Consider the following 27763-nt stretch of genomic DNA (forward strand, 5'->3'; position numbering starts at 1 on the left):
ATGTACTTGATAAATGTTACATCAGTGTTGATTGGTTGCCATGGTCAACTTCTCCACTGGCTCACTTCTCCACTCTTTTCACTGCTTCATGGATAGACCTCCAAATATTGTTTATTTTTTTTGTTCTGTTTTTTAAATGTAACTTACTTAAAATACATCTATTAACATTATGTACTTTATCTGTGCATCAGTCCAGTATTCCCACTTAATGCATAACACCCAGAGCCGGATTAAGAGGGGGGTCCCGGGGATAAGTACCCCGGGCCCCCTTTTTTCAATGGGCCCCCCGTCGCCGCTGCAGATCGGAACAGAGATCCGATCTGTCGTATTGCGCTGCACTCCCGGGAGCCGGCGCCACACGCAGCGGCAGTGACTTCACTCACTGTGATGGAAGGACAGCTGAGCGACGGCTCAGCTGTCCAATAACGTGAAGAGCAGCAGCCTGCGGCTCAGTCATTGGCTGCCGCTGGGCGCGCAGGCTGCAGGGAAGGAGGAGGGAGGACAGCCGCGCGTGGACTCCGTGGAGGCAGCAGCCAGCCCAGCACCCATTCTCAGCCAGCTCTCAGACTCCTACAACACTGGCGCCGCTGAGATCCCTGCAACACTGCCTGTCTCGGCTCCCCACCGGCGCTGCACACAGGACAGCTGAGTGACAGCTGTCCAAAGAAAGTAAGTGTGGCTATAGTTAAAGTTTAGGTTCTGGGAATATATATATAATATATATGTGTATGTATATATATGTATATATATATATATATATATAAAATATATAATATATATAATACATATATAATATATATAATATATATGTATATATGTGCGTGTGAGTCACTCTATGTATGTGTATATATATATATATATATATATATACATACATACACACACACATATATATGTGTGTGTATATTTATATTATACTTTGTAGTGATTACGATTTTAATATTACATTTTAGGCCCCCCCTGTCTTAAGTACCCCAGGCCCCCCAAAGCCTTAATCCAGCTCTGATAACACCATCTTCTGACTTCTTAGAAAAGCGAAGTCTAACCTCAGGAATACTACAGGCTGGCTCTGGCCCTAGGAACTGTGGGTAGACAGGATTGTCCACATATTCACAGTACAAAGAAAAGAGAAAAACACAGATTAATTCTTACATAAAGTTTTATTTAAAGTTTTCTTCCTACAAGCAAGCTCAATTTATACATTCTGATATTGTACAAAATTTACATCCTTTTTATGATTTGTTCAATAATACCGCTTTCCTTGGTCATGCCTTCTTGAAAGATAGAAAGCTTTAAATTACCATGGTAAAAAAGGAACCGTTCAAAGGACAACAAATAGCCTTTTAAAGTTAGAATTCAGAAGATTGCACATTTCATTAGACAAGTCAGGTGACAGCTGCCGTAAATTGTTCCGAAACAAGTCTTCCAACAATTTTAATACTAAGCAGAGATGCCTCACTTTGTGCCGGAGTAAATTGCTTTCGCAGTTTTGTTCCAATGGAAAAAAATAATAATCTATTTTGCCCAATGTCTTATTTTACAAGGAAATTGGAGTCCTTGGGATAAAAAAGTAATTTTTCCCTATCACCACTTAATACAAAAACAACATAGATTGCACTTAACATTAACCTTTTAAGGAGTATTTAAAACACACCAAATATCCAGAGCTTCTTATTAATCTTAAGGGGCTGTTATTGATGGGCAACGTGATGCAGCCTCTCTAGCAATAAAATGGGTAAAAAGAGAATTATTTGCTAATATTATAATGTGCTTCAAACCGGTTAATGACATCAACTGCTAAAACTCCTTGTTCAGTCATTTTATAATTTGACATCAGTTAATTTCAGAATGCATTTTCCACCAATTCAGCTGTGATACTCTTTTTACAATGGAATATGTACTGCATTTTTTACACTGGCTATACATACAGAGAGTGCTCTGGTGAAGAAATTCCATATACCTTCAAGGCTCCAGTAAGCCCACCAGAATATAATGTTATTATTTGGTGTCTGTCATTTACAAGTCAGGATGAAATCTTTATATAAGATCATCGGAGCAGGTCCTAAAAGACCATGTTATCTTATATAATAAAGGTAACAATCTTATATAAAAAGCTATGACTGGAACACACATTATAAACATTTTTTTTAAGTCAAAAGTTTATCTGTGGCCTCTTCCCCCAGTACTGTCACCTTTCTTCTTTAGTGGGTTTAGAATAGTATGAATAGTATGGTAACATAATGTGAGCATGTAAACCTGTTTCTTCACCCATCAACGTTATCAGAAGGTCCGCTAGACCTAAAGTACAGATCATTATATAGTCTGTATTAAATTTAAGGATGCTAAGTGATCTTATATAAATAATAGGCAAAAACATCCCTATCGGCCACAGCTACTTTTTGAATGCAGGTCCCTGGGCATTGGAGATTCTGGTTGTATAAATTTTTAAATGTTCTTCTTCATAATTGGTGTAGAATATACTCTGTGAATGTTTGTTTCTTGTTATCCATACCATGCCCTGGAAAAATGTATATAACAATCACAAAATAAGAATTTTACCAGTAATCTAAAACTTAGGTGGTGATTATTATGGTAAGATAAATTAAAGTATTATATTTATATCTGATGCACTACTGCCAGGGGAGAAGCCACCAGCGGTCACAGACTGGTCTATGGAACGTTCATTGGGGCAGATGTATTAAGCATGGAGAAGTGATAAAGCGGTGATAAGTGCAAGGTGATAATGCACCAGCCAATCAGCTCCAATATGTAAATTGACAGGAGCTGATTGGCTGGTGCATTATCACATTGCACTAGTCACTGCTTTATTACTTCTCCAGGCTTAATACATCTACCCCAATGTCCCTTGTCTAATTCAGAAAGGTAGAGTTGCTGTCAATGGGGCAGATGTATTAACCTGGAGATGGCATAAGGAAGTGATAAACCAGTGATAAGTGCAAGGTGATAAACGCACCATCCAATTAGCTGTTAACTGTTAATTTACATATTGGAGCTGATTGGCTGGTGCGTTTATCACCTTGCACTTATCACTGCTTTATCACTTCCTTATGCCTTCTCCAGGTTAATACATCTGCCCCCATGTTTCTTAGGCAACATTTACAGGGACAGGTAAGTACACAGGAGAAGAGCATACCTAAGCCAGCAACCTGTCTGAATCAGGTGTGTACAGGAGATTGGCGTGGGGAGCTAGGAGGCTTCATGAAATCAGCAGATTGAAAAAAAGGTACACCAATGGACTTATTTTAAGGTCTATCCTTGCGATAATGGGGGAAATAGAATAAAGCACATGGGTAAATAACGATACTGTATTATTCAAAATCAACTACGTGTAAAATTGTATGAAAGTATATCATTTACAGAATGATCAACAAGCGTGTCTAATGTACCTGCACTCTGAGATTTTTTTTATATTATTTTGTGAAAATTGTAATTGTGTCTCAGAATAGAACTGTAAAGAGTAGCAGCATTAGCACTGAGTACATTACTGGGTGTGGCATAACAGCATGATATTGTGAGCGGACAACTTACAGTAAAACTGTGCTACTGAGTGGACAGTTATGAGGCAGAATGGTTCTAGGTTATTCTAAAAGACGTTTCTACACATAAGTGATTGGTTGATCTTGCATTGAACCTGTGTCCTTAAGATAATTCATGATCAGATCCTCTCGGCGCACAGAATGAACACAGAGGTTGATTCAGCAGAATGCACAGCTGACATAGATTACATCCTGATGTTGAACCTATTAATACTTCATGCTTGTCTGCCTATTAAATTATATTTTTACTTCAACCTGTAAAATGTGTGCGCATGTAGAACCCTGTAGGCAAAACTGATTATAGTCTATAATTGTAAAAAAAAGGACCCTTTGCACTTTTATGCACATAATAAAATGCAGTACATCAAGAACAGAGGCCCATAGATCATTGTCTTAGATGAAAGTCAGAGAAAATTCAGTAAGTTAGAAAGTGAACAAGGAATTAGGAACAGTACAACGAGACAAACTCAGGTGATAGGCACCATGTTTCCTCAATGCCAGCGAGACATGAACTCATGACAATGCAGAATATCACAAGCATTTATAAACACTCTTGCAGGATACACTGGTGTCCAAATGCATTTCTACATTATGAACATATTAGGGTTAGGGTTTAGCTGTGGTTAGAGTTAGCATTAGGCTACAGTTAGAGTTAGGCTGTGGGTAGTTAGGCTACAGTTAGGGTTAGGCTACAGTTAGGGTTAGACTACGGATAGGGTTTGGCTGTGATTAGTGTTATACTATGGTTAGGCTACCTTTAGGGTTAGGCTGTAGTTAGGATTAGGCTGCAGTTAGGGTTAGACTATGGTTAGGGTTAGGCTGTGGTTAGTGTTAGACTGTGGTTAGGCTACAGTTAGGGTTAGGCCGTAGTTAGGATTAGACTATGGTTAGGGTTAGGCTGTGGTTAATGTTAGACTATGGTTAGGCTACAGTTAGGGTTAGGCTGTGGTTAGGATTAGGCTGCAGTTAGGGTTAGACTATGGTTAGGCTACAGTTAGGGATAGACTATGTTTAGGCTACATTTAGGGTTAGGCTGTGGTTAGGGTTAGACTATGGGTAGGCTACAGTTAGGGTTAGGCTGCAGTTAGTGTTAGGCTGCAGTTAGGGTTAGGCTGTGGTTAGTGTTAGACTCTGGTTAGGCTACAGTTAGGGTCAGGCTGTAGTTAGGATTAGGCTGCGTCTAGGGTTAGACTATGGGTAGGCTACAGTTAGGGTTAGACTATGGGTAGGCTACAGTTAGGGTTAGGCTGCAGTTAGTGTTAGGCTGCAGTTAGGGTTAGACTATGGTTAGGGTTAGGCTGTGGTTAGTGTTAGACTCTGGTTAGGCTACAGTTAGGGTCAGGCTGTAGTTAGGATTAGGCTGCGTTTAGGGTTAGACTATGGTTAGGCTGTGGTTAGGGATAGACTATGCTTAGGCTACAGTTAGGGTTAGGCTGTGGTTAGGGATAGACTATGCTTAGGCTACAGTTAGGGTTAGGCTGTGGTTAGAGGTAAATAGTACCGTTGACATTCTCACTCTCACTCTCATTATGCATGTTGATATGTTAATATTGTGCATGTCAAATATTGACACTTCGGCCATGCTGACATCCTGAATGTTGTCATTTTAGTGTCAATATCCTGAATGTTGACATTTTGAACATTAACATGGTATACCACACCCGTTACTAAGAATACTTTAATATCCTTATCTGGATTTTGTCATTTAGACTGCAAGTTCCTAGAGTGAGAAACTTGTTTTGCTGATTGCAATGATTGTACAGCACTCTGTAATATGTAGGTAAATAATAATCATACAGTATGTCCATGAATATCACTGTATGTAGTAGTGTAAGGCAGCCCCCTGCTACCTATTTCATGTGCCACATATTCCTCTATCTTGGAAAGGCAGCACTTCAGAGGCCACGCGGATAGCAGATCACAATGTCAGGGTTTTATCTGTCACTGCATGTGTGGTACCACAGTCATGGTCTGGCTAGCACTGCACAGTACATGCCAGCCAACTGCCCACTAGAGGCGTGAGAGAAGCAAAGCGATGTGGAGTAATGTCCAAGTATATCCCCACTTTAAAACAAGCTATTCATTTTACTAATCTTCTCTTTTTTTATTTTACTAATATGCTCTTTGCTTTAACCTTACTTACAGTTTCAATTAGTGATGAAAGTTAGAGGAGAATGGGACTGTTTCTATAACATCTGGCAGTGTATTTATGTGTCAAGCCTTTTATAACATTGCTTGGAGTGTGCCTGTAAATGCTCTTATCGACCAATTACAACAAGACTGTGTTACAGCTGTCCCAAGAAACAGAAAAGACTCAAAGACCTCCAGCTCTAAGTTGGAGCAAAAATAAAATGAAAATATAAATACTACCTCTCAGGTTCTTTCTATCATCATCCTAATTCATTTCACTCTGTAAAATTAAATTCTGTTTGGCATTGCTCTGCAAACATAAGCGCACTATGGGGAAGATTCAAATGTTTGAAAAGTCAGTTGGGTGTCTGTTTTTTCTTATCTAATAGACAGGAAAAAACAGACACCCAACTGACTTTTCAAAAATTTGAATTCCCCCATATGTGCTTACTTCATACTAGGGGATCCCTCAATCTGCCCTTAGCCTGTACAACCTGCTGCCATCTGCCAAATCCGCCATCTTATCATAGACCTCTGTGTTTTTGTGTAAAGCTAGGTGTATTTGAGCAGGCTACTACAGCTGATACTGCGCTGCTACACGGCCATTTTGTACTTCATAAATTACCTTCTCTAAAGGCAAAAAAAGTGTAACAAAATAAGACCAGTACCTTTAGTGTGTCCAAACCATGCCCCAAACTATCCAGAAGCACACCCCATAGTACAGTGAAGCAGCACTTTATCTTATAGACCACATCCTTTTCCTGTCTGACAGTCAGAACATTTCCATTAAAGTTAAGACTACTGAGAGTTATGCTGTTTTCCCACAATCTGCCTAGATCCATATAAAGGGCTGGCTTTAATGCACGTTTGCCATTAATCAAAACGTGATGCAATGTGGAAACAAAGTGACTGATCATTAAGTCCATGGGTGACCTCTAAATAGTTAAACTTGGCCATACTCTGTTGTAATACTGAACAATGTTACAGTGCCCTGCATTTAAAGACCATATAAAGATACCCATAAAATACTCCATGTAAAAATCAATTTTCATGTTGTTATTTCTAATTCACAGGTGCTTGTAATTGTCAACTACCTGTATAAATATAGTTGCATCCCCCAGGCCACATTCTCTCTAATTTTTGTATGTATGGACATTGTAAGTATGGACATTTATTCTTTGTTGCTCTTAGATTCAGAAAGTAACAAGGGAACTGATTTAGGAAAAGTCATAGGTACCCCTAGAGGTTTTGTTGCTAGGGACATTCTATATTTGGAAATGTGCTGGTTGTGTGCTAGTGGTCGGAACAAATGCATCATTAAACACCTACAGGGTAATAACATATACTGGTAGTAAATACTGCAGACCCATGTGTAAAAGAATTGTCCCACACTGGATAACTTCCCACCCCAGGGCACAATGCACACCAGATGTCTTTTGTAGTATTATATTACACCAGTGCAGCAAATAATTGTGCCCATTGGTTTATTATAAATCTCCCTGTTTTGTAAATTACTAGCTTATTACGTAGTACTACCAACATATCGGCAGTTGCTAAATCTTTAAGAACTTTGCATTTCTCTCCTGCTTGTTCAACCTCTTAAAGCAAGAAACTTATTCCCCAACAATAAAGTCTCTGTAATATTACAATGTTGTCCACTGTGCAGCCGCTATTTGTTGTACGGGACACAGGTTGGTAGTATGACAGTGGCACAAGCTGGGCCAGCAAGGGGCTCAGCCACATCTCCTTCCAGTTCCGTCCAGCTAGCCTTATCCGGACTGTAGCAAATAGTTGATGACTTGTAAGCTCCCTAAAAACATAAAACACACTGTTAAAATAGTTTTGTTTTCATTGTGATCATGTTATCATGTAAATGCAGAGTTTGCATCTAAGCAATTGCAGAAAAGCCTTTGAAATCTATATGTGGACAACACGCATCTATATGTGGACAACACGCAGTAGAGCCATACATTTTGTAGCTTACTAAGAACTGGTGATTTCCCAAAAATTGGTTTAGCGCGCAAAAAATGACTGTGGTCAGTGTATCCATGCTATATTATAAACTGCCCCCAGATAATAACACACTACACTACATAAAACATTATGCAGCCCGGAGATGAGGGTCCTGGGTCCTATAAACTATAGGGACCATTGGTTTGAAAGAGGCATCCCTCCATGCAAGGATCTCCCCCATTTTGGCATCCTGCAGATGATGTGGCCCTTTAGTAGTTAATGTCTGATGATCCCATCCAGGCTCCAGGTAACTAATGCATTTGAAATAGGATAGTTCTCTCTTTCAAATGATTTACAGTTAACGAGTCACACCATACACTACAGAAAGTGCTAAGAAGTCCAGAGATGGAAAAGTGGATTATAATGTCAGGGCTTCACCAAAGTGTGTGGGGGCGGGAGGGGGGGCAGTCTCTCCGGGGACTCACACACACACAGTGGGCTAGAGGTTTAAGTCTAGGCGGCAACCTAAGTACCGGTGTGTGTGTCACGCACCAAGGGAACAGTGGGAGGCTGTTATTGGTGGAAGACCCTCTCACTGGCTCCAGGGGTCTCACAAAACTTGTGCTGGAGTTCCCTAACACCATGGAGGGTGAGGTGAGTACTCAGGGGCACTGGGGGCTGGTACTCTATACTAGACAGGGGGGCACTTTGATGAATATTTGGGGGACACACACCATGTGGCATAGAGGGGGGCACTGTGATGCATATTGGGGGTAGGGGCACTGTGCGATAGAGTGTTAATATTATTGGAGGGAGGACCACAACTTAGTTGCTTGGGCCCCCACAAGCCTTGATCCAGCATTGGAAAGATTAATACTGTAACTTCTCATTCGATGCTGTAGGTTTTATTGTTTTCAAAATGAGATACCTTCTTGGGCTATCCATAATATTCATACACATTGTACGCAGGGCTGTTGAGAGACCAGCAGGGCCCGGGCACTGGGTGTGGCGTGGCCAAGTTGAGGAGACATGGTCACACACCCTAAAAAACCTTTAAAACTACTGTTATACAAACTGTCCACCCTGGTAGCAGCTGGCCCAGGGTCCCTCCAACAGGCCTAGGCCTGAGTAAAAAGTACCCACTCCCCCTCTCAGGACCCCTGACTATATGCATTGCTTTCATACAGTGCAATAGGACTTTATTATAATTAGGATTCAGATTTTATTATGAAACCTGTCATTGGTGCAGGGTGAGCAAAGCACATAGGCCCATGGGTCTGAGGGACTTTGCTCCACACAACGTATACCTGACACTGACCAATTCGCCATGCTGCGGCCGTGCACCCCCCTTACCAACTATTCATAAGTCTACCAGGGCCATCTTTCCAGGTATATCTTCAGAAAGATTGTGCCAGACAGAGCTAGTCAAGACTTTGCCACAGTCTTTGTGCTACACAGGGAACCCACAGCACATGTCCCTGTTTATAGACCTATTACAAGCTTGGTCTTTGCTATTTAGAAAGCTGACTGTGCCAAAACAAGCACCACAAAGAATTTATTTATATGAAAAAAAACAACAACCCACACACACATGTGATTCTGGTGCACCTCTTTGTAATTACAACTAAATATCACGCATTCTAGTCATTCTGGGCATTTACTTTGCCTCTTCAGGAGGAATAAGCAAACTAATGTCTTCTGCAAAATACAAGGAATACTTTGTGTAGTTACTGCCAATGATGTTGGGATGTGACCAGCACAAATAAATAATTTCAAAATATATAGTGAGCACAGGGGTTAGAAAAGCGTCAGCAGCGAAGTGCTTAAAAGGGGTTCAATAGAGAAGAAACTCCCTTTAGGCTAGGGCCACACATAGCGGTAAGCAGGTCCCGTTCAGTGGGGTACCAGTTGATAGATAGACAGTGTCTAGTTAGACAGTCAATAGATAGACCTCATATGTTAGACAGACATTAGGTTGACAGGGTCAAAAGGTCGACATGGTCAAAAGGTCGACATGAAAAAGGTAGACAGTACAAAAGGTCGACAGGGTCAAAAGGCCGACATGAAAATGGTCGACATAAAATGATAGACAAATATTCTTTTTAATTTAACATGTTTTTGGATTATTTCATACTTTCTCTATCCATGTCGGCATAGAGCTGGTTATAAACCTTGTGGCGAGCGCAGCGAGCCACCGAGACTGAAGCGCGGCGAGCGAAGCGAGCCCCGCGAGGGTATGCCTTTTTACAATTGGGGGTCCCAGATGACAAAACTATCCACACAAACCACAAAAATGCAAAAAACATGGTGTCTACCTTTTTCATGTCGACCATTTTCATGTCGACCTTTTGAACATGTTGACCTTTTGACCCTGTCGACCTTTTGTACTGTCTACCTTTTTCATGCCCACCTTTTGACCCTGTCGACCTTTTGACCCTGTCGACCTAATGTCTGTCTAACATATGGTGTCTGTCTATTGACTGTCTAACTAGACACTATCTATCTTTTATACCACACCCGTTCAGTGGAGCCCACACATATGTGGTGGTCCTCCCAACTGATCCAACCGCAGCATGCTACGGTTGAGACAGATGGCAGGACGACGGGATTTCAAGGTGAACACAGTGTGGCTGTGCCACACTGTGTTCTATTGAAATCCTGTGTGGCACTGACCGATTCCTGTTCTGCGGCATCCCCTTCCAGCCAAGTGGTTCGCGTTCAGCGGGACCCGCTTGGCCGCTACGTGTGGCCCTAACCTTATTCTGCTGCTGCGTGATCAGATTATGTTTACTTTTGAGGTAAAATAAACAATTTGCAGATGTTGTCTACTTTCCAATGCTAGTGTTCAGATATTTACCATGCTCCAGCTGTAGCCCCCAACAAGATAAAACCGATCATCTAGTACAGTGCATCCTGGGCCACTGCGTCCTTCCAGGATTGGTGTCTGTAGGATATTCCACTGGTCTCCTTTTGGGTCATAACACTCCACAAGCATGACATCCAGATGTGAGAAACCTAAACATTAACAGACACTGACTGAAAAGTTCTTATGACAGTTCCCCAGAATCACCAGTAGATTAAGCAATTAGTATTTGAGTCACTGTCATTGAGGAGTTTTACAATGCGACAAGGGGATGACTTGACAATGCTTAGAAGTTTTCCAGTAAATTCTAAGACATTGCACAGTGCAACCTTTTTTGAAGTTTATTTAAACAAGTTCATATGAATTAAAAATTAACAAAAAAGAATTGCCAATTCAGAGATCCTAAATTAGGGCATAATTCAAAGTTGTTAGCATATGCATTTGCAGATACGATTTTCCTAGTTGTGCAATTGCGAACATATGCTAATCAGGGCCGTATTAACTCATGGCCAGGCCCCTAAGATTTCAGGTATTTTGGGCCCCCACCAGCACTTCAATCTTTCACCCCACTACAGCTGACATTTAGAAAGCGGACCTTTTGCCATCATTTCAGTTTTCCCATGGAAACCAATACCCAGTTGAAATAAATTCTGCTGACCTCTTTTCTTACAGCGCATTCCTTTTTCCTTTTCATTTCTCTTGTGAAATAGTGCTAGTGTGCTATTGGACTGTTGCATCCCCCCCCCACCATTGTTTCTAAACAAACCTCAGCTGACTATGAGTGTGCCTTGCTATGGTGTAGAGTGCAAAATGCCTTTAATCATTGGAGCCCTAGGACACAGGCAACATTACCTCAGCAAACAAAATTGATGGGCCCCTAGTTCCTGCAGGGCCCCTAGGTTTCAGCCTAGTCAGTTTATGGATAATACGGCCCTGATGCTAATGACTCAGGCGTCGTCTTGTGCTAAGAGACGCCCACTGCCGCTTACATACAAAAGCGGAAACATTGCAAATATTGGTCAACCATTGAACTGAGTTAGTCTATTCTGTGTCAGGCAGAGCGGTTCTCCAGCTGCAAGTGTACGACTTTGGCATGCCCAAACAATGGTCAGAAAATGGTCCTGACAACCTTTGTTTCTCTAGCAACCGGTTCCCTCCCCAAATACTGAGTAAATCCTCTGTGCGCTATCGCTAATTAATTGCTGCGACTTTGGAGCATGCACAGTGGCAAATAAACTAATAAACGGTCCATTGCATGCAACTACAACACTGCATCTGAAGCAGGCCCTTAGGATAGTGTCAAAATAAGCTCATTTTATAAACAATATAACAACAAGAAAGAGTTTACAACACTTTATCTTGATAGTAGTAAAAATTAAGTGTAAAACACTTCAATAACCAAAACAAAAGACAGGATGGAGCTCTCCAGAGTATTAGAACAGATGCTTTTTCATCCACAGTAAAATAGACACGCTATTAGAAATAAAATATGTTAAACTGACCTTTTAAATGGTTTCCGCCAATTGCATATAGACGATCATTCATTACGGCTAAGGCATGGATTGCTCTCTTAGTGTTCATATCTTGCTTCCGAGCCCAAACATCCATGACTGGATCATAACAATACAGCCACTGGACGTACTCGCCATTATGAACACCACCTGTGGATTGAACGTTTTATCAACAATTACAATGACATCAATTTAATTGTGCTACTATTACTAAACATCAGAAAATTACATATTTTTTTTAAACAGTTTGCAAACCAGAGGTGGAACTACCATTGGTGCAACAAGTGCATTGCACTGGGGCCCCTGAAGATTAAGGGGCCCACTGCTGCCCATACCAACAATGAGTTATTCCCTGGTCCTCCTGCAGACCATTTTGAGCAATGTTGGATAAATGGCCCAGTGCAGAGAGCAGTTTGGGCCCCACCGTCTAAGGGACCTATCCCTAGCCTTAGATAGGCAGGGCTGACCTTGTGTGTGCCGGACTGATAAAGGAGTCCTGCCACCTATCAGCGCTGATGATCACAGCCACTTACTGCCTCTAATTAACACACAGCTGTACATTATATCTGAGTCACTGCTGTCTGTGAATTAAAGGAGTCTGCCTGGCTGAGTGCCAAACTAAGGGGCCCTTGTCATGAACAGAGCAAAGGCCGCTTTATTCTTGCCCGCATCAAGGTACATACCCCCTGTTCTCCACACCACACAGGACATTGTGCTTGTACCCCTATCACTCATTGTCTCTCGCTGTCACTCACTGCCTCCCCCTGTCACCCTCTACCTCCCCCGGCATTCTGCTGTCACCCTCTGCCTCCCCTTGCCTTCAGTTGTCACCCTCTGCCTCTCCCTGCCATCCACTGCTTTGTGGCATATTGTGAACTTGGGGAGGTGAAGGAGGGGGGCCAAAATTATATTTCTGCACCTGGGCCCACCACTCACAAGTTCTGCCACTGTTGCAAACACACACACTTGAATCCCAAAAACATCTATGCTATGTGGCATACCGCATGGACAAGTTTCCAGTTTATTCTGGTTGCTGGAGGGTTTAATAAAAGGATAAAGGAGATTTTGCCATAAAAGAAAGGAAAAGTGCAGCTGTATAAGATTACCAGTGGTGATCAAATGGTGACACTGCCAAGACAAACTCTACCGTTTTGATTTTTATTTGTTGGTATACAGTCTATTATGAAGCTGAGAAAAGCTCTGTCCCTGGCGTTTTGACCAAAGAACTTTACACAGCTTCTTTAAAGTTCTCAAAAGTGCTGCGTACCTAAGTCCTCATAGATCTGTATGGGGACGGAGGCTTTATGCATTACCTGAAGCAAATTTTAAGATGGTACTGCCCTATATTTGGCAATGGGAGTGCTGATAAGTTGAAAAGACTTTGCTCATACTACTATACTACTGTTGTACGTATGTGTGGCCAGGGGATTTCACTGGCTGCCGACACCAAGGAGAAATCCCACACAGAGGAGCCCCATGATAAAGTGTAACATCAGTCTGTATTGCTGTGGTACCCAGAGTGTTCCTAATTAAGGATAAAATGCCAGGGCACCCTGATGACGATCCTACTCTACTCTTAGGTATATGCACAGTGAGGCTACAGATGGATGCAGCAGAGACCTGGGATGCTTACTGTATGTGCACAGCCTAATTTCACAAACATATGAGCAGACCAATACATCTAACAATTTGATCTGATGCTTTTGCTTCATAATTGTGCTGTAAATGTGATTTAGATTTTCATCCCCTGAACCTTAGACATTTGTTCTAGTATACCTCATACCTGATATGTAAATCTTTCCATTGTGCACTGCTCCTGCATGAGCTGCCAGCGGCTGTGGTAATGAGGACACATAGCACCACTCGTTTGTCTCAAGGTTGTAGCATTCCACGCTTGACAAGTAACCGCTTTCATTTCTTCCCCCAATTACATACAGCTGCTTCTCCAGACGACATGCATAAAAACTGGCCCTCCTGGAGAACATACATGAAACATACCAATAAGCATTGTACAGTACAACACAGTAGAACCAAAAGTTGTGTATTTGTCCCTGATGAATTGTAGTGTGTAAAGGTGCTGTGATCCCAACACACTAAATGCAACTTACTAGAGACCTGAATTGTTTTAATGGCTTAGGGATAATTTGTTCTTTGGAAAGGATTTGCCAACATTTAAATGACAACGCAAAGATAAAGAAGATATCCTAACAATTATAAATGATATTGACATTCACTATCCTTATGGTCCTTCAAGGGTCATTGTTTCCAATTTACTAAAAGAAGCAGATCATCAAAATCCTTCAATTATTTTTTTGTCTTCTAGTTAATTTGCGAAGAACACAACAATGCCTGACTCTCCATGTCATATCTATCATTGTATTACATATTTACCACCCTATGTAATATCTATCTATCTATCTATCTATCTATCTATCTATCTATCTATCTATCTATCTATCTATCTGTCTGTCTGTCTGTCTGTCTGTCTGTCTGTCTGTCTGTCTGTCTGTCTGTCTGTCTGTCTATCTATCTATCTATCTATCTCCCCATCTCTATATGTACTGCTATATGATCACGTAATTTTTACAAAAGTCAATTAACTTACCAGTGTGAGCACTATGAAGATACGCATGCAAATATAGGGATAACAAACGCTTCAAACAGTTCCATGGTCAGAATCGATTACATGTCCCCCGCACTGTAAAGAAGCACTGCTAATCACTGTGTCACAAACTATCTATCTCTCTATCCATATACAGTATCCATCCTTCAATCCATCCATCCATCCATGCTTCTCTTTCTATCTATCTATCTATCTATCTATCTACCTATCTATCTATCTACCTACCCATGTTTATCTATCACCTACTTGCCATGTTTTGAAGGGGTAAGCGAGGTGGAGTGATGACCCGAATCTGTATCATTGCACAGTTTGCAGCTGTTCACTGGTGCAATTGCTAAAATCACATCAATGCGCAGCCTTGGCAGGGCTTGACTTTGAGTCTGATTTAGAGATGGACCCAGGGAGCATCGATGCTGCATCTTTGGATGCAGCAGCGACGCTCACATATTCTAATGCAGCAGGAGGGGTCTGTAGGAAAAGGACGACTCCTGCATGCACAGAAGAGCATGTGCATATGATACAAATGCAGCAAATGTACAGTTAGCGAGAGTACACAGAATGAAGTATGTGAAAGGGTAGACGCAAGGGGAAAGATTTCCTTCCGTACTTGACAGGAAGTGGGTCCCTCTTCCCCGGCCAGCACCATCTTCCCAGTCATATTTGGGAAGATGACGCTAGCCACTAGAGAGAAAAGACTCTGGCACAGTGCCAGAGTCTTTGCTTTCTAAGTGTGGCCCCAACTTTCCAAAGAGATCACGGGAAGATGGCGCCACCAACGCCGGCAACAGTACAGCGGCACAGGTATACTGCCGGTGGGAAGGGAGGGGGGGTGCATCGGACCCGGACCCCCTCCGGGCTCCTACAGCAACCCGGGGCCGGGTTATTTGTAAATCCCCCCCCCCCACCTCTGCCAATACAGTGTGCATGAAGAAAAGCAGTGGTACATGTCAGTGAGCACACACCTACCTTTCCTGCATAGGTGGGAGCTGTATCCAGCTGTTGAATCTTGGGTCATACCGACTCACATAATTTGTACTATGTTTTCCTGCAACAAGAGAACAATGATCAATAATATGCAAATTATGATCATTTCATATCTGCCCCTTAAACATACAATATGATTGACAAGCAAAATACAATATGTATCTATAGAATAAATTAAGACTTTTTAGCAATCTACAATGTGAGCAGACACAATTTGTGACCTAACTCACTACACAGAAGGATAATAATAATAATAATAATAATAATAATAACAACAACAATAATTTTTAAAAAAACCCTCATGTACCAGCCACATAACCTCACAGGGAACTGCATATAATGATATGTATATACCTATTACTACATTGTTTAATATTTATAGTACATTTATATATTAGATATATTTAATATTTAATAAATTTCGACATATTTTTTTTTTTTTATCCCAACAGAAATAAAAAAAAAGTACCACAATAATATAGGTATTTAATGTATAAGACATAGAAATATTTGCGGACATGTTTTGTAATTATAGTGCAATGTGTAAGAAGTATAAGGACAGCTTGTGTGATCACTTAACTTTTGGGTTCGGGACCCAGCCATGATTCTGCGTCTGCTGACGGTGTGTGCTGCCATTGCCAATTAGGAATCTTACGGATCCCTTTCCGAGTTACTTCTGTATCCTATAGGCTACAATGGCCAACTCCATCTGAAGACGACGTTATTACCGGGGTCAAGGAAGAATCCCAGAGTTTGGTAAATTCTGCATTTTAGCAGCCCCACTCTGTGTTTGGAATATCAGATAGCTCTGATATTTGCTGCTGTCCCTTCGTACATACATCCAGGGGATGCTTGGTATTTGTGGGTAGTCTCCAAAAAAACTGTTTTTGGTAATATATCCCACAATTATTTTTTTTATAAATATTCCTATAAATATTATATTATATACATAGAAACTACAGCATCTTATGAACAAGCAGCCAGTACAATGAGGCAGAAACACGGCAAATATTACCAGGGAACGTCCTCACTGCCATGCTCTACTACTACAGTAGCTGTGATCTCTGGAAAATATAGCAGATTAAAGGGCTTTTCCACCTTCGGATTATTTTGATTTATTGGTTTGTACTGTGCACGTCCTCATGTAGCTTTTACAAAATACATCACTTTATCGTTTCCAGAAAATGATAAATCTTTAAAATAAAACAATTAAACCATAGCAGAACGTTTGCCTTGTTATGCTGCACATCCCCTTATATTTGTAATGTTTTTCATGTTAACATTCATTAACAGAAACCATTAATCCATGACATTTGAAAACACATTGCTTTAATAATAACAATGCAAGGTAATGCAGACCCTCAGCTCATGAGATGGAGATTACCATTGTCCGTATTCTTTATTACTTCTGCTTCACAATAAGAAAGTTACCTTTGCAATACATTAGTAAAAAAGACACACAGGTGTTTGTGTAGATATAGCAGGTCCACTTTAATGTTGTGGCTCATATCATAACACAATGGGGCAGATGTATTAAGCCTGCAGAAGTGATAAAGCAGTGATAAGCGGTAGGTGATAACGCACCAGCCAATCAGCTCCTAACTGTCATTTTTCAAACCCATAATGATTGGCTGGGGCGTTATCACCTTCCACTCATCTCTTCTTTATCACTGCTTTATCAATTCTCCAGGCTTAATACATTTGCACCCTTAGGGGTCTATTTACTAAGCCTTGGATGGAGATAAAGTGCCAACCAACCAGCTCCTAACTATAATTTTTCAAACAGAGCCTGTGACATGACAGGTAGTTGCTGATTGGCTGGTACTTTATCTCCATGCACTTTATCTCCATCCAAGGCTTAGTAAATAGAGCCCAATCTGTTACCAGAGTAAATGTCCTATTATGCTGCACACGTGATATGTATGACTGCAGCACAAATACCCTAATGTACCATTTGCATGTACAATGTCATTTTCTCCCCTTAAAGTCAGTTTAAAGTGGTTCTCATTTCTTGCTGCTTTTTTTTTTTCCGAGTCAACACTTTTAAATATTAATGTATTTTGCACTTTCAGAATTACTCAGCCCAGCATTAGGATGCACAGCAATTTTACATGGTCTGATGACTTTTTCATGTCTTTGGACGGATTTCATTTATTAAAGTAAGATTATTTAAATGTAATATCTGGGGCTGATGTTTCCCTGTATTGCCATCATTTCAGATTATCCAAGAAGAATAGATGAATAAAATATCTGTGCATGGTTTAACACTGATGCAACAATACATTTAACCATGAATAATGAACATGAGAGATGAACATGCTAGAGACGGAGCAAGATAAAATGGAAGAAGCGACACGGCAGGTATCCAACCCATCTCTAAATGTGCCACAAGTTACCTTACCCATCACTACCGGGGGTACCTAAGAAGGGGCTGCACAGTTCACATGGGTACGTTTTGGCATTGTAGGAGCACATCAATGTGATTTGCAACACCATAGTTCTGCTACTCCCCTGCAGCAAGTCATGAGGAAAGTAGCCCATAGGCTCTAATGGCTAACACCAAGCTCCAGAATGCATCTCCAATATCTGCTGCCATCCCTCATACATGCATTCGGGAGAACTTATTATTTGTGGGCAAACCCCGAAAACGGGTGGTATCGGGGGATATCCTGTAAATAATTGTTGATTATGAATGTCAATATTGTGTGAATGTCGACATTCAAGTTGTCCACGTGGTTACAATGTCGACATATTGAAATTCACACAATGCCATAATGTCAACATGGTGAACTTGTCAACATTATGCATGTTGACAGCAAGGATGTCGACAGAACTAATCACCATAAACCATAGGCTAAGCCTAACAGCATATCAGTAAACCTAACTGCAGCCCAGTATCAGACTGGGGAATGAAGGGCCCACTGGGGGACTGCCAGGGTAGAGGCCCATGCTTAAGAGACTTGGCCAACCTTTAGAGAGGACATAACCTGCAGACAACATGGATACTACAATGCCTGTGCCCATATAAATACGTTAACACAACCACTACATTTAGTTGCCAAGAGGGTGGATCCTGATGTAGTTTTTACAGAAACAAACCAAACAGCCATGCTCATCCAGGTTCCTGCTCTACCAGGTAACTGACCCTCTAATGGAGTGACAATGCATAATGTGAGTGCACAGTCTGGAACCTGACATTTGAGGAAGCCCACAGGCACTAAGGTTCACCGGGGATTTCCCCTGTTCCCCTATGGGCCAGTCCGGCCCTGCCGCAGTTTAGCCTAGCTTATATGTTCATAACATAGACATGCATAATGAACATGTCGATATTCTTATTGACTACTGTATGTCAAACGTTCTGAACCTCTTGACATTATATTGTCATTATTCTGAAAGTCAATATGGTAACTATACTATTTATAAATGTAATATCTCTCCATTTTTCAGTTAGGTTTCTTAGAGATTGTGTAAAATTACAAAACAAAGTAAAAAAACAATAATCATACAGTTATGAGTAAAGTATTTGTATATGCTACAAACACATTACATATTTATGACATATTCATATTTAATGTTGACATTGTAGGATGTGTCATAGATGTGTCATAGGATGCGCAATGGTATCTTGACGTTCTTACCATTAGGATTCCACTGGTCTTCTCCTCCCAACACAAACAAGAAGTTCTCTACTTCTACCACGCAGTGATGAGCGCTGTTGTATGGCATAACTGAAAAACAACAATAACTATAAGCATACTAGTAATAACTATACGCAAACTTATCACGTAACGTGCCGATCATATACAATAACGTTCATTGTTTCATTTAGCAAGCACAATAAGCAGGTGCTGCTTGGTTTCCAATAGACCTATATGGTCTAACCCCGCAACAGTGATTGCCACAAACCTATTATGTCGTACTCAAAATAATAAAAGGTATCATTTCTACGTACTAGGGTTGCTGTTCACTACTCTATATAAGTAAAAGAAGTTGTAGAAGCTTAATTAAAAATTAGAAATCTCTATTAAAAAAACGGAACATTGTGCTTGAGATTTGGGTACAGCCCGAAGCAGTCACACATCAGCACAGCGCAATAGCTAGCTGGCTGTCAGTACTGGAAATGCATAGATCACAACACTTCTATAGACGTGTTGTTGGAACCGTACATCTAAGCGTGTAGGGGCTGTTTCAGAGGTGAATGCACTGCCAATATCGATGTAGTGCAGCAATTAGTACAGCGATTGTCAGCTACTGCGTAAGCATCTATGTCGCACAGCGCATGCATCACGACTATGGGGGTCATTCAGACCCGATCGCACACCAGCTTTTTTTGTAGCGGTGCGATCAAGTCTGAACTGCGCATGCGTATGCTCTGCAATGCGCAGGCGTGCGGCCGCCGGTGACGGAGTTCGCCGGAGAGCGATGGATCTAATGAAGAAAGCAATCGCACCGGCGATCGCAAGAAGATTGAAAGGAAGTGGCCGTTTGCGGGTGTCAACTGACCCTTTTTAAGGAGTGTCCGGCCAAACGAAGGTGTGTCCAGCCGTTTCAAGGGAGGGTTCCTGACGTCAGCTCCAGGCTGAATCGTTGCAGCGGCTGAGCAAGTCCTGAGCTGTGCAGAGACTGCACAAACTTTTGTTTTTGCAGCTCTCTGCACAAGTGATCGCACCCCTGCACAGCGATTACCCCCTCCCCCTGTAGGCGGCAACTGCCTGATCACAGCACTGCAAAAAACTGCCTGCGTGCGACCAGGTCTGAATCACCCCCTGTATCCATACAGAGTCACAGTTGTGATTTCAGATGCACGGACCAATGGTGCATCTAGATGGTGCACCAATCAGTATTACAGCAGGAATGGACCCTGAAAGTAGACATCTAGGTCCTTACACATTCAGGCGCATGGATGTACACAAGGGAAGGACTTTGTAACGGCATCTGCATAAAGTCGCAGACACTTAATGCCAATAGACGCAGCAGTTGGCGCTTTTACGACCACATCTGAATCAAGTACTTAATGTTTTGTTTTCTTTTCAGAACACCAAGAGGTAATGAGGGGATGTTTTTAAAAGTAAAGCAAAGAAGACCTGAGGGCTATTTACTAAAAGGCAGTTTTGTGTTTTCTGACAATCCACATATTTACTAAATGCCAAACTGATAGGAAATCACAGATAAGCCAAACTTTAGAATACAACATACAGTAGTGATACCAACAATGTTTTTTACATTACAAGTATAGAGGCTCAGGATATACTAAAACCGGGCCAAACTCACCCAGATAAATGAACTGACATAGCCAGGCGTCCCTGTAGGAACTAAGTACTGCACAAATACGGTATCTGGGGGGTCGAGCTTTCAGCTTTTTGGCTCTGACTCTATAGAACTCTTTTCTCCACACAGTTCGAGAAGCCCCCACTCTAGAATCCTTCAAAAACAGACTCAAGACTTGTTCACCCAAGCATTTCACTAATATCTACTGTTAAGCTGGTTTTGTATTTTGTGCTGTAAAGGCAAATATAAAGCACTTTGAGTCCTATTAAGAGAAAAGTGATGTATAAATAACATTATTATTATTATTACCAAAGTGGTAGGCTGTCCCTTATCCCCCACTGGTCCCATACAATCATGCTTTCACTGTTGGGCATATCCGCCACCCATGTAATTGAGACATACAGTACCACCCAACTGCCAGGCAGATAGGTACAATGCTGTCCAGATCATGATGATGGAGCAGAGAGATCATATACTGTAGGGACTGTCCTGACAATTGAGATGGTTGGGAGGTATGCCCTTCCTTGGCCTTGCCTATGGACTTGGATATGATCAGCATATACACATGCTAATATGTTTGTAAATATGTTGGGTATTGGATGCTTTTTAGAAAATTATATCTAATTACACAGCCATAGCTCACTTGTATAATTCATAATAATAATAATAATAATAATAATGATAATTTTATTTATATAGCGCTCTTTCTCCAATAGGACTCAAGGCGCTTAACAGATACATAGCATAATATAGTACAGAAAATAATGAAGTACATTTTCATAAAATACAGAAGCATGAAGATACTAAAAGTGACATTATGGAAATGCTTGAGTAAACAGGAAAGTCTTGAGTCTACTTTTGAAGGATTCTGTAGTTGGGGCCTCTCGCACTGTGCGGGGAAGTGAGTTCCATAGAGTCGGAGCCGCATGACTAAAAGCTCGACCCCCAGATGAATTACGGTAGATTCTAGGTACTGCTAAAAGTCCTTCATCTACAGATCGCAGTAATCGAGTGGGGCAGTATGGGGCCAGAAGCTGTTTCAGGTACCTTGGGCCTTGGTCATAGACACTGTAGATTGAATTTCTTATTTAGCTAGACATCAAGGCACGGCAGCACTGATAGAATCAGACTCTACTAACTGTTAAAGTATATAGTACTATAGCTATAGTAGTGGAGGTTAAGACTGTAAAGGGTTTGCAGAGCCAAGATTCTTGGGTCCTCAGCCAATTCCCCAGCCTAAAGAGATGATGACCACTTACACCAATGTGTGGGGTATATACTGTATAAATGACATTTTGCTAATTGCAGAAAAGTAACAACTGGAATAGTACAGAAACAGAACATTGTTAGGGTTTACATATTGTTTAAGCCTTTATGTTTTTTTTTGTTGTTCTTTTTTAGAATGTAATATCATAAAATAAAAACTCCAGTATGCTACCATAAGAAAGACCAGTTTGTCTTGAGCAAACTGTAAAAATTTGTCTGATTACTAATCCAACCACATCTAAATGTAAAGGATTTTAGGATGTTACAAATGGTCGTGGAGTTCTAACACTTGTAAAATGCATATACAGTCATTACAGATGCTTGAAACTTGTAATCTAGGAGTTAGATACATTTTCACTGATTTGTTGGCCCCAAACATATTCACGTTATAATTGCCCAATGACCCAATTTAAAATTGCAGTTTGAAATTTGAAGCTTAATATTGCTGTTGCAGTCTGTTTTCACGTTTTGACAACGTTGAGGTTTTTCTACCAGGTTTGTTATATAATTTGTCTTTTTAATTTGTTTTAATTAAAACAAACACAATTAAACCACAATCAAAATATTATTTTTTAAAAATATAAAAGTATTTTTAACATTTGAATTAATCAAACTGAAAGCACTACAGCCTTTACAATTCATGGTTCTCTAATAACAATACAAATGCCAAATCTATTCAAATGTTACACAATGGTATACTGGTTTGACTAGTGTCAAACAGACTTGATTTTCTCAATGTTTTAGTTGGTTCTAAAATCAGAGAAACTAGTAACTACAGCACATTTTTGAATTTTCAAACAGATTTGACAAACCAGTCCCGGAATTGAAACACAATGGGTTCAAGCATCCCTACTAGTTATATATTTCCATGGTGACTCTTAATATCCTTTCTGTATTATTATTATTGTTACTGTTACTACTATAATAACAATTTTCCACCTTAGATAAAAAGAATTGGCAAAGTGGACAATTTTTATTATAGTAACACGTAATAATAAGAATAATAATCATAACAACAACAATAATAATAATAATAATAATAATAATAATTATTATTATTATTATTATTATTATTATTAAATGTGATTAAATGAAATTCTATTTTATTATTCTGAATATTCAATTATACTTATTTCTGAAGAGCAAAACTAAGTGAATATCTATGTTTCTAAACAATGGTAATCTAATACTCAGAGAGAAACCCCAGTCCGCAGCTATAAAGCATGTTCTTGTACAATCCCAGTTCCCTGAAACAAAGCATATTCCCTTCCAGCTCTAGTTGTCATGGGAATCTTGTACATACTGATTTCTTTTCAATTCTGCAAACTAATATATGCTTCCATTTATTTGGATTAGTTTAACCATCCTAGAAGTGTAACGTCCTGGGCCGTACGTTATACCTGTCCATAAATGTCATGTCCTATCCTTCAGAAAACATATAAATGTACCGCTATGGTATCATGTAAAGTGGCTGAAGCATTAGTCAGAAAATGATGTCCTTGCTCATCTCATCAAACGGACACCTTACATCTAGGTGAGGACAAAGAGGGAAGTGATGTGCATGTTGAGGCTGGGAATTTATTGCTGGACACGGATCAACAGAGCACTTAGAAAACCAGTGCAGTGGGAAATCAATATGACACAGGGCCAGATCTTTCTCTATAAACTTCTGCCAAAGAGAAAAAACCCAGCAGAACGCACATGTGAATTTTTGCAGTTATACACCTCTCATTTCACGTGATTTACTATCTCCTTCTTACAAAATGCAGTAGTGCAATATGGAATGTGTAATGATAATTTTTATCATTTTGATGCTACAGGCTTTCCAAACTTGGCTAGGTCTTGGGGAAGATTTATCAAACTTTAACTCCCACACAGATCTTCTATTGTATATTATGGCTTTTATCATTACTAACACAAGAGCATTATTGATAACACGTGAAGCTGTGTTTCATTACAAATCAAAGATGAATTTCTATATCATTTCAGGGAGAGAATATCTGCAGTATTTGTTTTAAAGTTGTAGTATATTTTGCCCAAGGTGCTTAATTTCAAATAGTGTTTGTAATAGATGATTTATTGCACCGCTATTGTCACATTTTAATTTGGCATAATTGTAAATTATTTCACCCTGTTGTAGTTTATATATTGTGCATTAAAGGTAATTTCAACCATCAGATTAATTAATGTATTATTTAGTTTATTGATGTCCTCTTTCAGCTTTTACTAAATACATTGCTCTCTGCCTCCTATGCTTTTCTTTCATGTCTTTCATCATTCAGTTGAGATATTTACTTGCGTTGCACTTCCACACAGCACAACACAACACAACACAACACAACACAACACAGTGCCCTCCAGATATAACAGTCTCCAATGCAGAGCTAATAGGAGAGCTATGTTGAGTACAGTGACAACAAAAAATACACAATTCTTCCCTTTGTTATAGAGAATTGTCTGCATAGCACAGAAGAGAAGCACAGATGAGAGGCAATGTACAGTACAGAAGAGAAGCACAGATGAGAGGCAATGTACAGTACAGAAGAGAAGCACAGATGAGAGACAATGTACAGTACAGAAGAGAAGCACAGATGAGAGGCAATGTACAGTACAGAAGAGAAGCACAGATGAGAGGCAATGTACAGTACAGAAGAGAAGCACAGATGAGAGGCAATGTACAGTACAGAAGAGAAGCACAGATGAGAGGCAATGTACAGTACAGAAGAGAAGCACAGATGAGAGGCAATGTACAGTACAAAAGAGAAGCACAGATGAGAGGCAATGTACAGTACAGAAGAGAAGCACAGATGAGAGGCAATGTACAGTACAGAAGAGAAGCACAGATGAGAGGCAATGTACAGTACAGAAGAGAAGCACAGATGAGAGGCAATGTACAGTACAGAAGAGAAGAACAGATGAGAGGCAATGTACAGTACAGAAGAGAAGCACAGATGAGAGGCAATGTACAGTACAGAAGAGAAGCACAGATGAGAGGCAATGTACAGTACAGAAGAGAAGCACAGATGAGAGGCAATGTACAGTACAGAAGAGAAGCACAGATGAGAGGCAATGTACAGTACAGAAGAGAAGCACAGATGAGAGGCAATGTACTGTACAGAAGAGAAGCACAGATGAGAGGCAATGTACAGTACAGAAGAGAAGCACAGATGAGAGGCAATGTACAGTACAGAAGAGAAGCACAGATGAGAGGCAATGTACAGTACAGAAGAGAAGCACAGATGAGAGGCAATGTACTGTACAGAAGAGAAGCACAGATGAGAGGCAATGTACAGTACAGAAGAGAAGCACAGATGAGAGGCAATGTACAGTACAGAAGAGAAGCACAGATGAGAGGCAATGTACAGTACAGAAGAGAAGCACAGATGAGAGGCAATGTACAGTACAGAAGAGAAGCACAGATGAGAGGCAATGTACAGTACAGAAGAGAAGAACAGATGAGAGGCAATGTACAGTACAGAAGAGAAGCACAGATGAGAGGCAATGTACAGTACAGAAGAGAAGCACAGATGAGAGGCAATGTACAGTACAGAAGAGAAGCACAGATGAGAGGCAATGTACAGTACAGAAGAGAAGCACAGATGAGAGGCAATGTACAGTACAGAAGAGAAGCACAGATGAGAGGCAATGTACAGTACAGAAGAGAAGCACAGATGAGAGGCAATGTACAGTACAGAAGAGAAGCACAGATGAGAGGCAATGTACAGTACAGAAGAGAAGCACAGATGAGAGGCAATGTACAGTACAGAAGAGAAGCACAGACGAGAGGCAATGTACAGTACAGAAGAGAAGCACAGACGAGAGGCAATGTACAGTACAGAAGAGAAGCACAGACGAGAGGCAATGTACAGTACAGAAGAGAAGCACAGACGAGAGGCAATGTACAGTACAGAAGAGAAGCACAGACGAGAGGCAATGTACAGTACAGAAGAGAAGCACAGACGAGAGGCAATGTACAGTACAGAAGAGAAGCACAGATGAGAGGCAATGTACAGTACAGAAGAGAAGCACAGATGAGAGGCAATGTACAGTACAGAAGAGAAGCACAGATGAGAGGCAATGTACAGTACAGAAGAGAAGCACAGACGAGAGGCAATGTACAGTACAGAAGAGAAGCACAGATGAGAGGCAATGTACAGTACTGTATATAGTAAAAGCTGTAGGATGGCATGTGTATGCAATAAGTTAATTTCACTTGTCCAAGGTAGTGGTACTTCTTCTTGGGCAAAATTGGCAGCACTAACATACTGTAGCATAGTGGACTCTGTAAGGGAAGGAACTTACGGGAGAAGATGGGGTTTTGATAGGCACTGGGATTGGTATGGTGTCTTTGGGACTGTTGTGTTTTGTGTGATACAGGTTGAGTCTCCCTTATCCAAAATGCTTGGGACCAGAGGTATTTTGGATATCGGATTTTTCCGTATTTTGGAATAATTGCATACCATAATGACATATCATGGCGATGGGACCTAAATCTAAGCACAGAAGGCATTTATGTTTCATATACACCTTATACACACAGCCTGAAGGTCATTTTAGCCAATATTTTTTTATAACTTTGTGCATTAAACAAAGTGTGTGTACATTCACACAATTCATTTATGTTTCATATACACTTTATACACACAGCCTGAAGGTCATTTAATACAATATTTTTAATAACTTTGTGTATTAAACAAAGTTTGTGTACATTGAGCCATCAGAAAACAAAGGTTTCACTATCTCAGTCTCACTCAAAAAAGTCCGTATTTCGGAATATTCCGTATTTCGGAATATTTGGATATGGGATACTCAACCTGTATATGGAAGCGTCTAATGTGTATCAGGGAACAAGTGCAGAGTTTATATTGCCATCATTCTACCTGGGTTATTGTTGGAAGTGTGCAAAGTGATCACCAGTACTGCCACTACCGCTATTACACAGTTGCAACAATTCTCTCTGTCAATATCAGGTTTTGAAGATTTTTCCCTGGAGATTTGATTCCCAGAAATGTCCCTATTCTCCTTGATTGATCAACTGCACAATAAAGTTGCACAGTACATATTATAATGATTACTGCAGCTATTCTCAGCCTGAAGCTTTATGTGGTAATGTTTATTGAAATGGTGTATTTAAAATGCAATATCTTAGAAACAAATTTAGTACACATAAGATCATGGGAATTGTAGTGCTCCAAGATCAATCTAAACTTATTCTGCACATAATGTGCTTAGATGCACTACTCCATGGCTACTAATACTGTACTACTACCACTGATGTAAGTGGATTATTTTCTTCTGACAAATCAATATAACAGCAGTTGCACCTCTCCACAAGTTCCGTTTCAACAGTTGTAAGCAGGTGCAAGCACCACACTCCAAGGGCGTAGCTACCATAGGTGCAGGGATTGCAGCTACTATGGGGCCCAGAGCTGAGAGGGGCCCACCTTCCCTGTCAAAGTTACATATGTTACATAAATTTTTTGCCATTGGGTGGTTCGTAGGAGTCCTTTCAAACTTTTTCCTTGGTCCTGGAAAATATCTAGGTATGCCCTTGGACCTGCTCATTGTAATGTGGTATAAAATGAACTAGGGGGCATTTTAATGTTAT

The 27763-nt window shown here is 40.5% G+C and overlaps 1 protein-coding gene across 1 annotated transcript in view; it reads right to left on the minus strand.

Moving 5' to 3' along the window:
• Window positions 1-3076: 3076 nt before the first annotated feature.
• KLHL14 (kelch like family member 14) overlaps window positions 3077-27763 on the minus strand; it is a 113779-nt gene continuing 89092 nt past the window's right edge. Inside the window, exons 4-9 of the mRNA XM_063923666.1 lie at window positions 19260-19349; window positions 15604-15682; window positions 13798-13988; window positions 12006-12164; window positions 10498-10655; window positions 3077-7497 (exon numbers count right to left, since the gene is read on the minus strand). Coding sequence (XP_063779736.1) covers window positions 7357-7497; window positions 10498-10655; window positions 12006-12164; window positions 13798-13988; window positions 15604-15682; window positions 19260-19349 — 818 coding nt within the window. The 3' untranslated portion in view covers window positions 3077-7356. The remainder of the gene's footprint in view (window positions 7498-10497; window positions 10656-12005; window positions 12165-13797; window positions 13989-15603; window positions 15683-19259; window positions 19350-27763) is intronic.

The sequence above is a fragment of the Pseudophryne corroboree genome, chromosome 5, assembly GCF_028390025.1.
Source record: "Pseudophryne corroboree isolate aPseCor3 chromosome 5, aPseCor3.hap2, whole genome shotgun sequence".
Lineage (NCBI taxonomy): Eukaryota > Metazoa > Chordata > Amphibia > Anura > Myobatrachidae > Pseudophryne > Pseudophryne corroboree.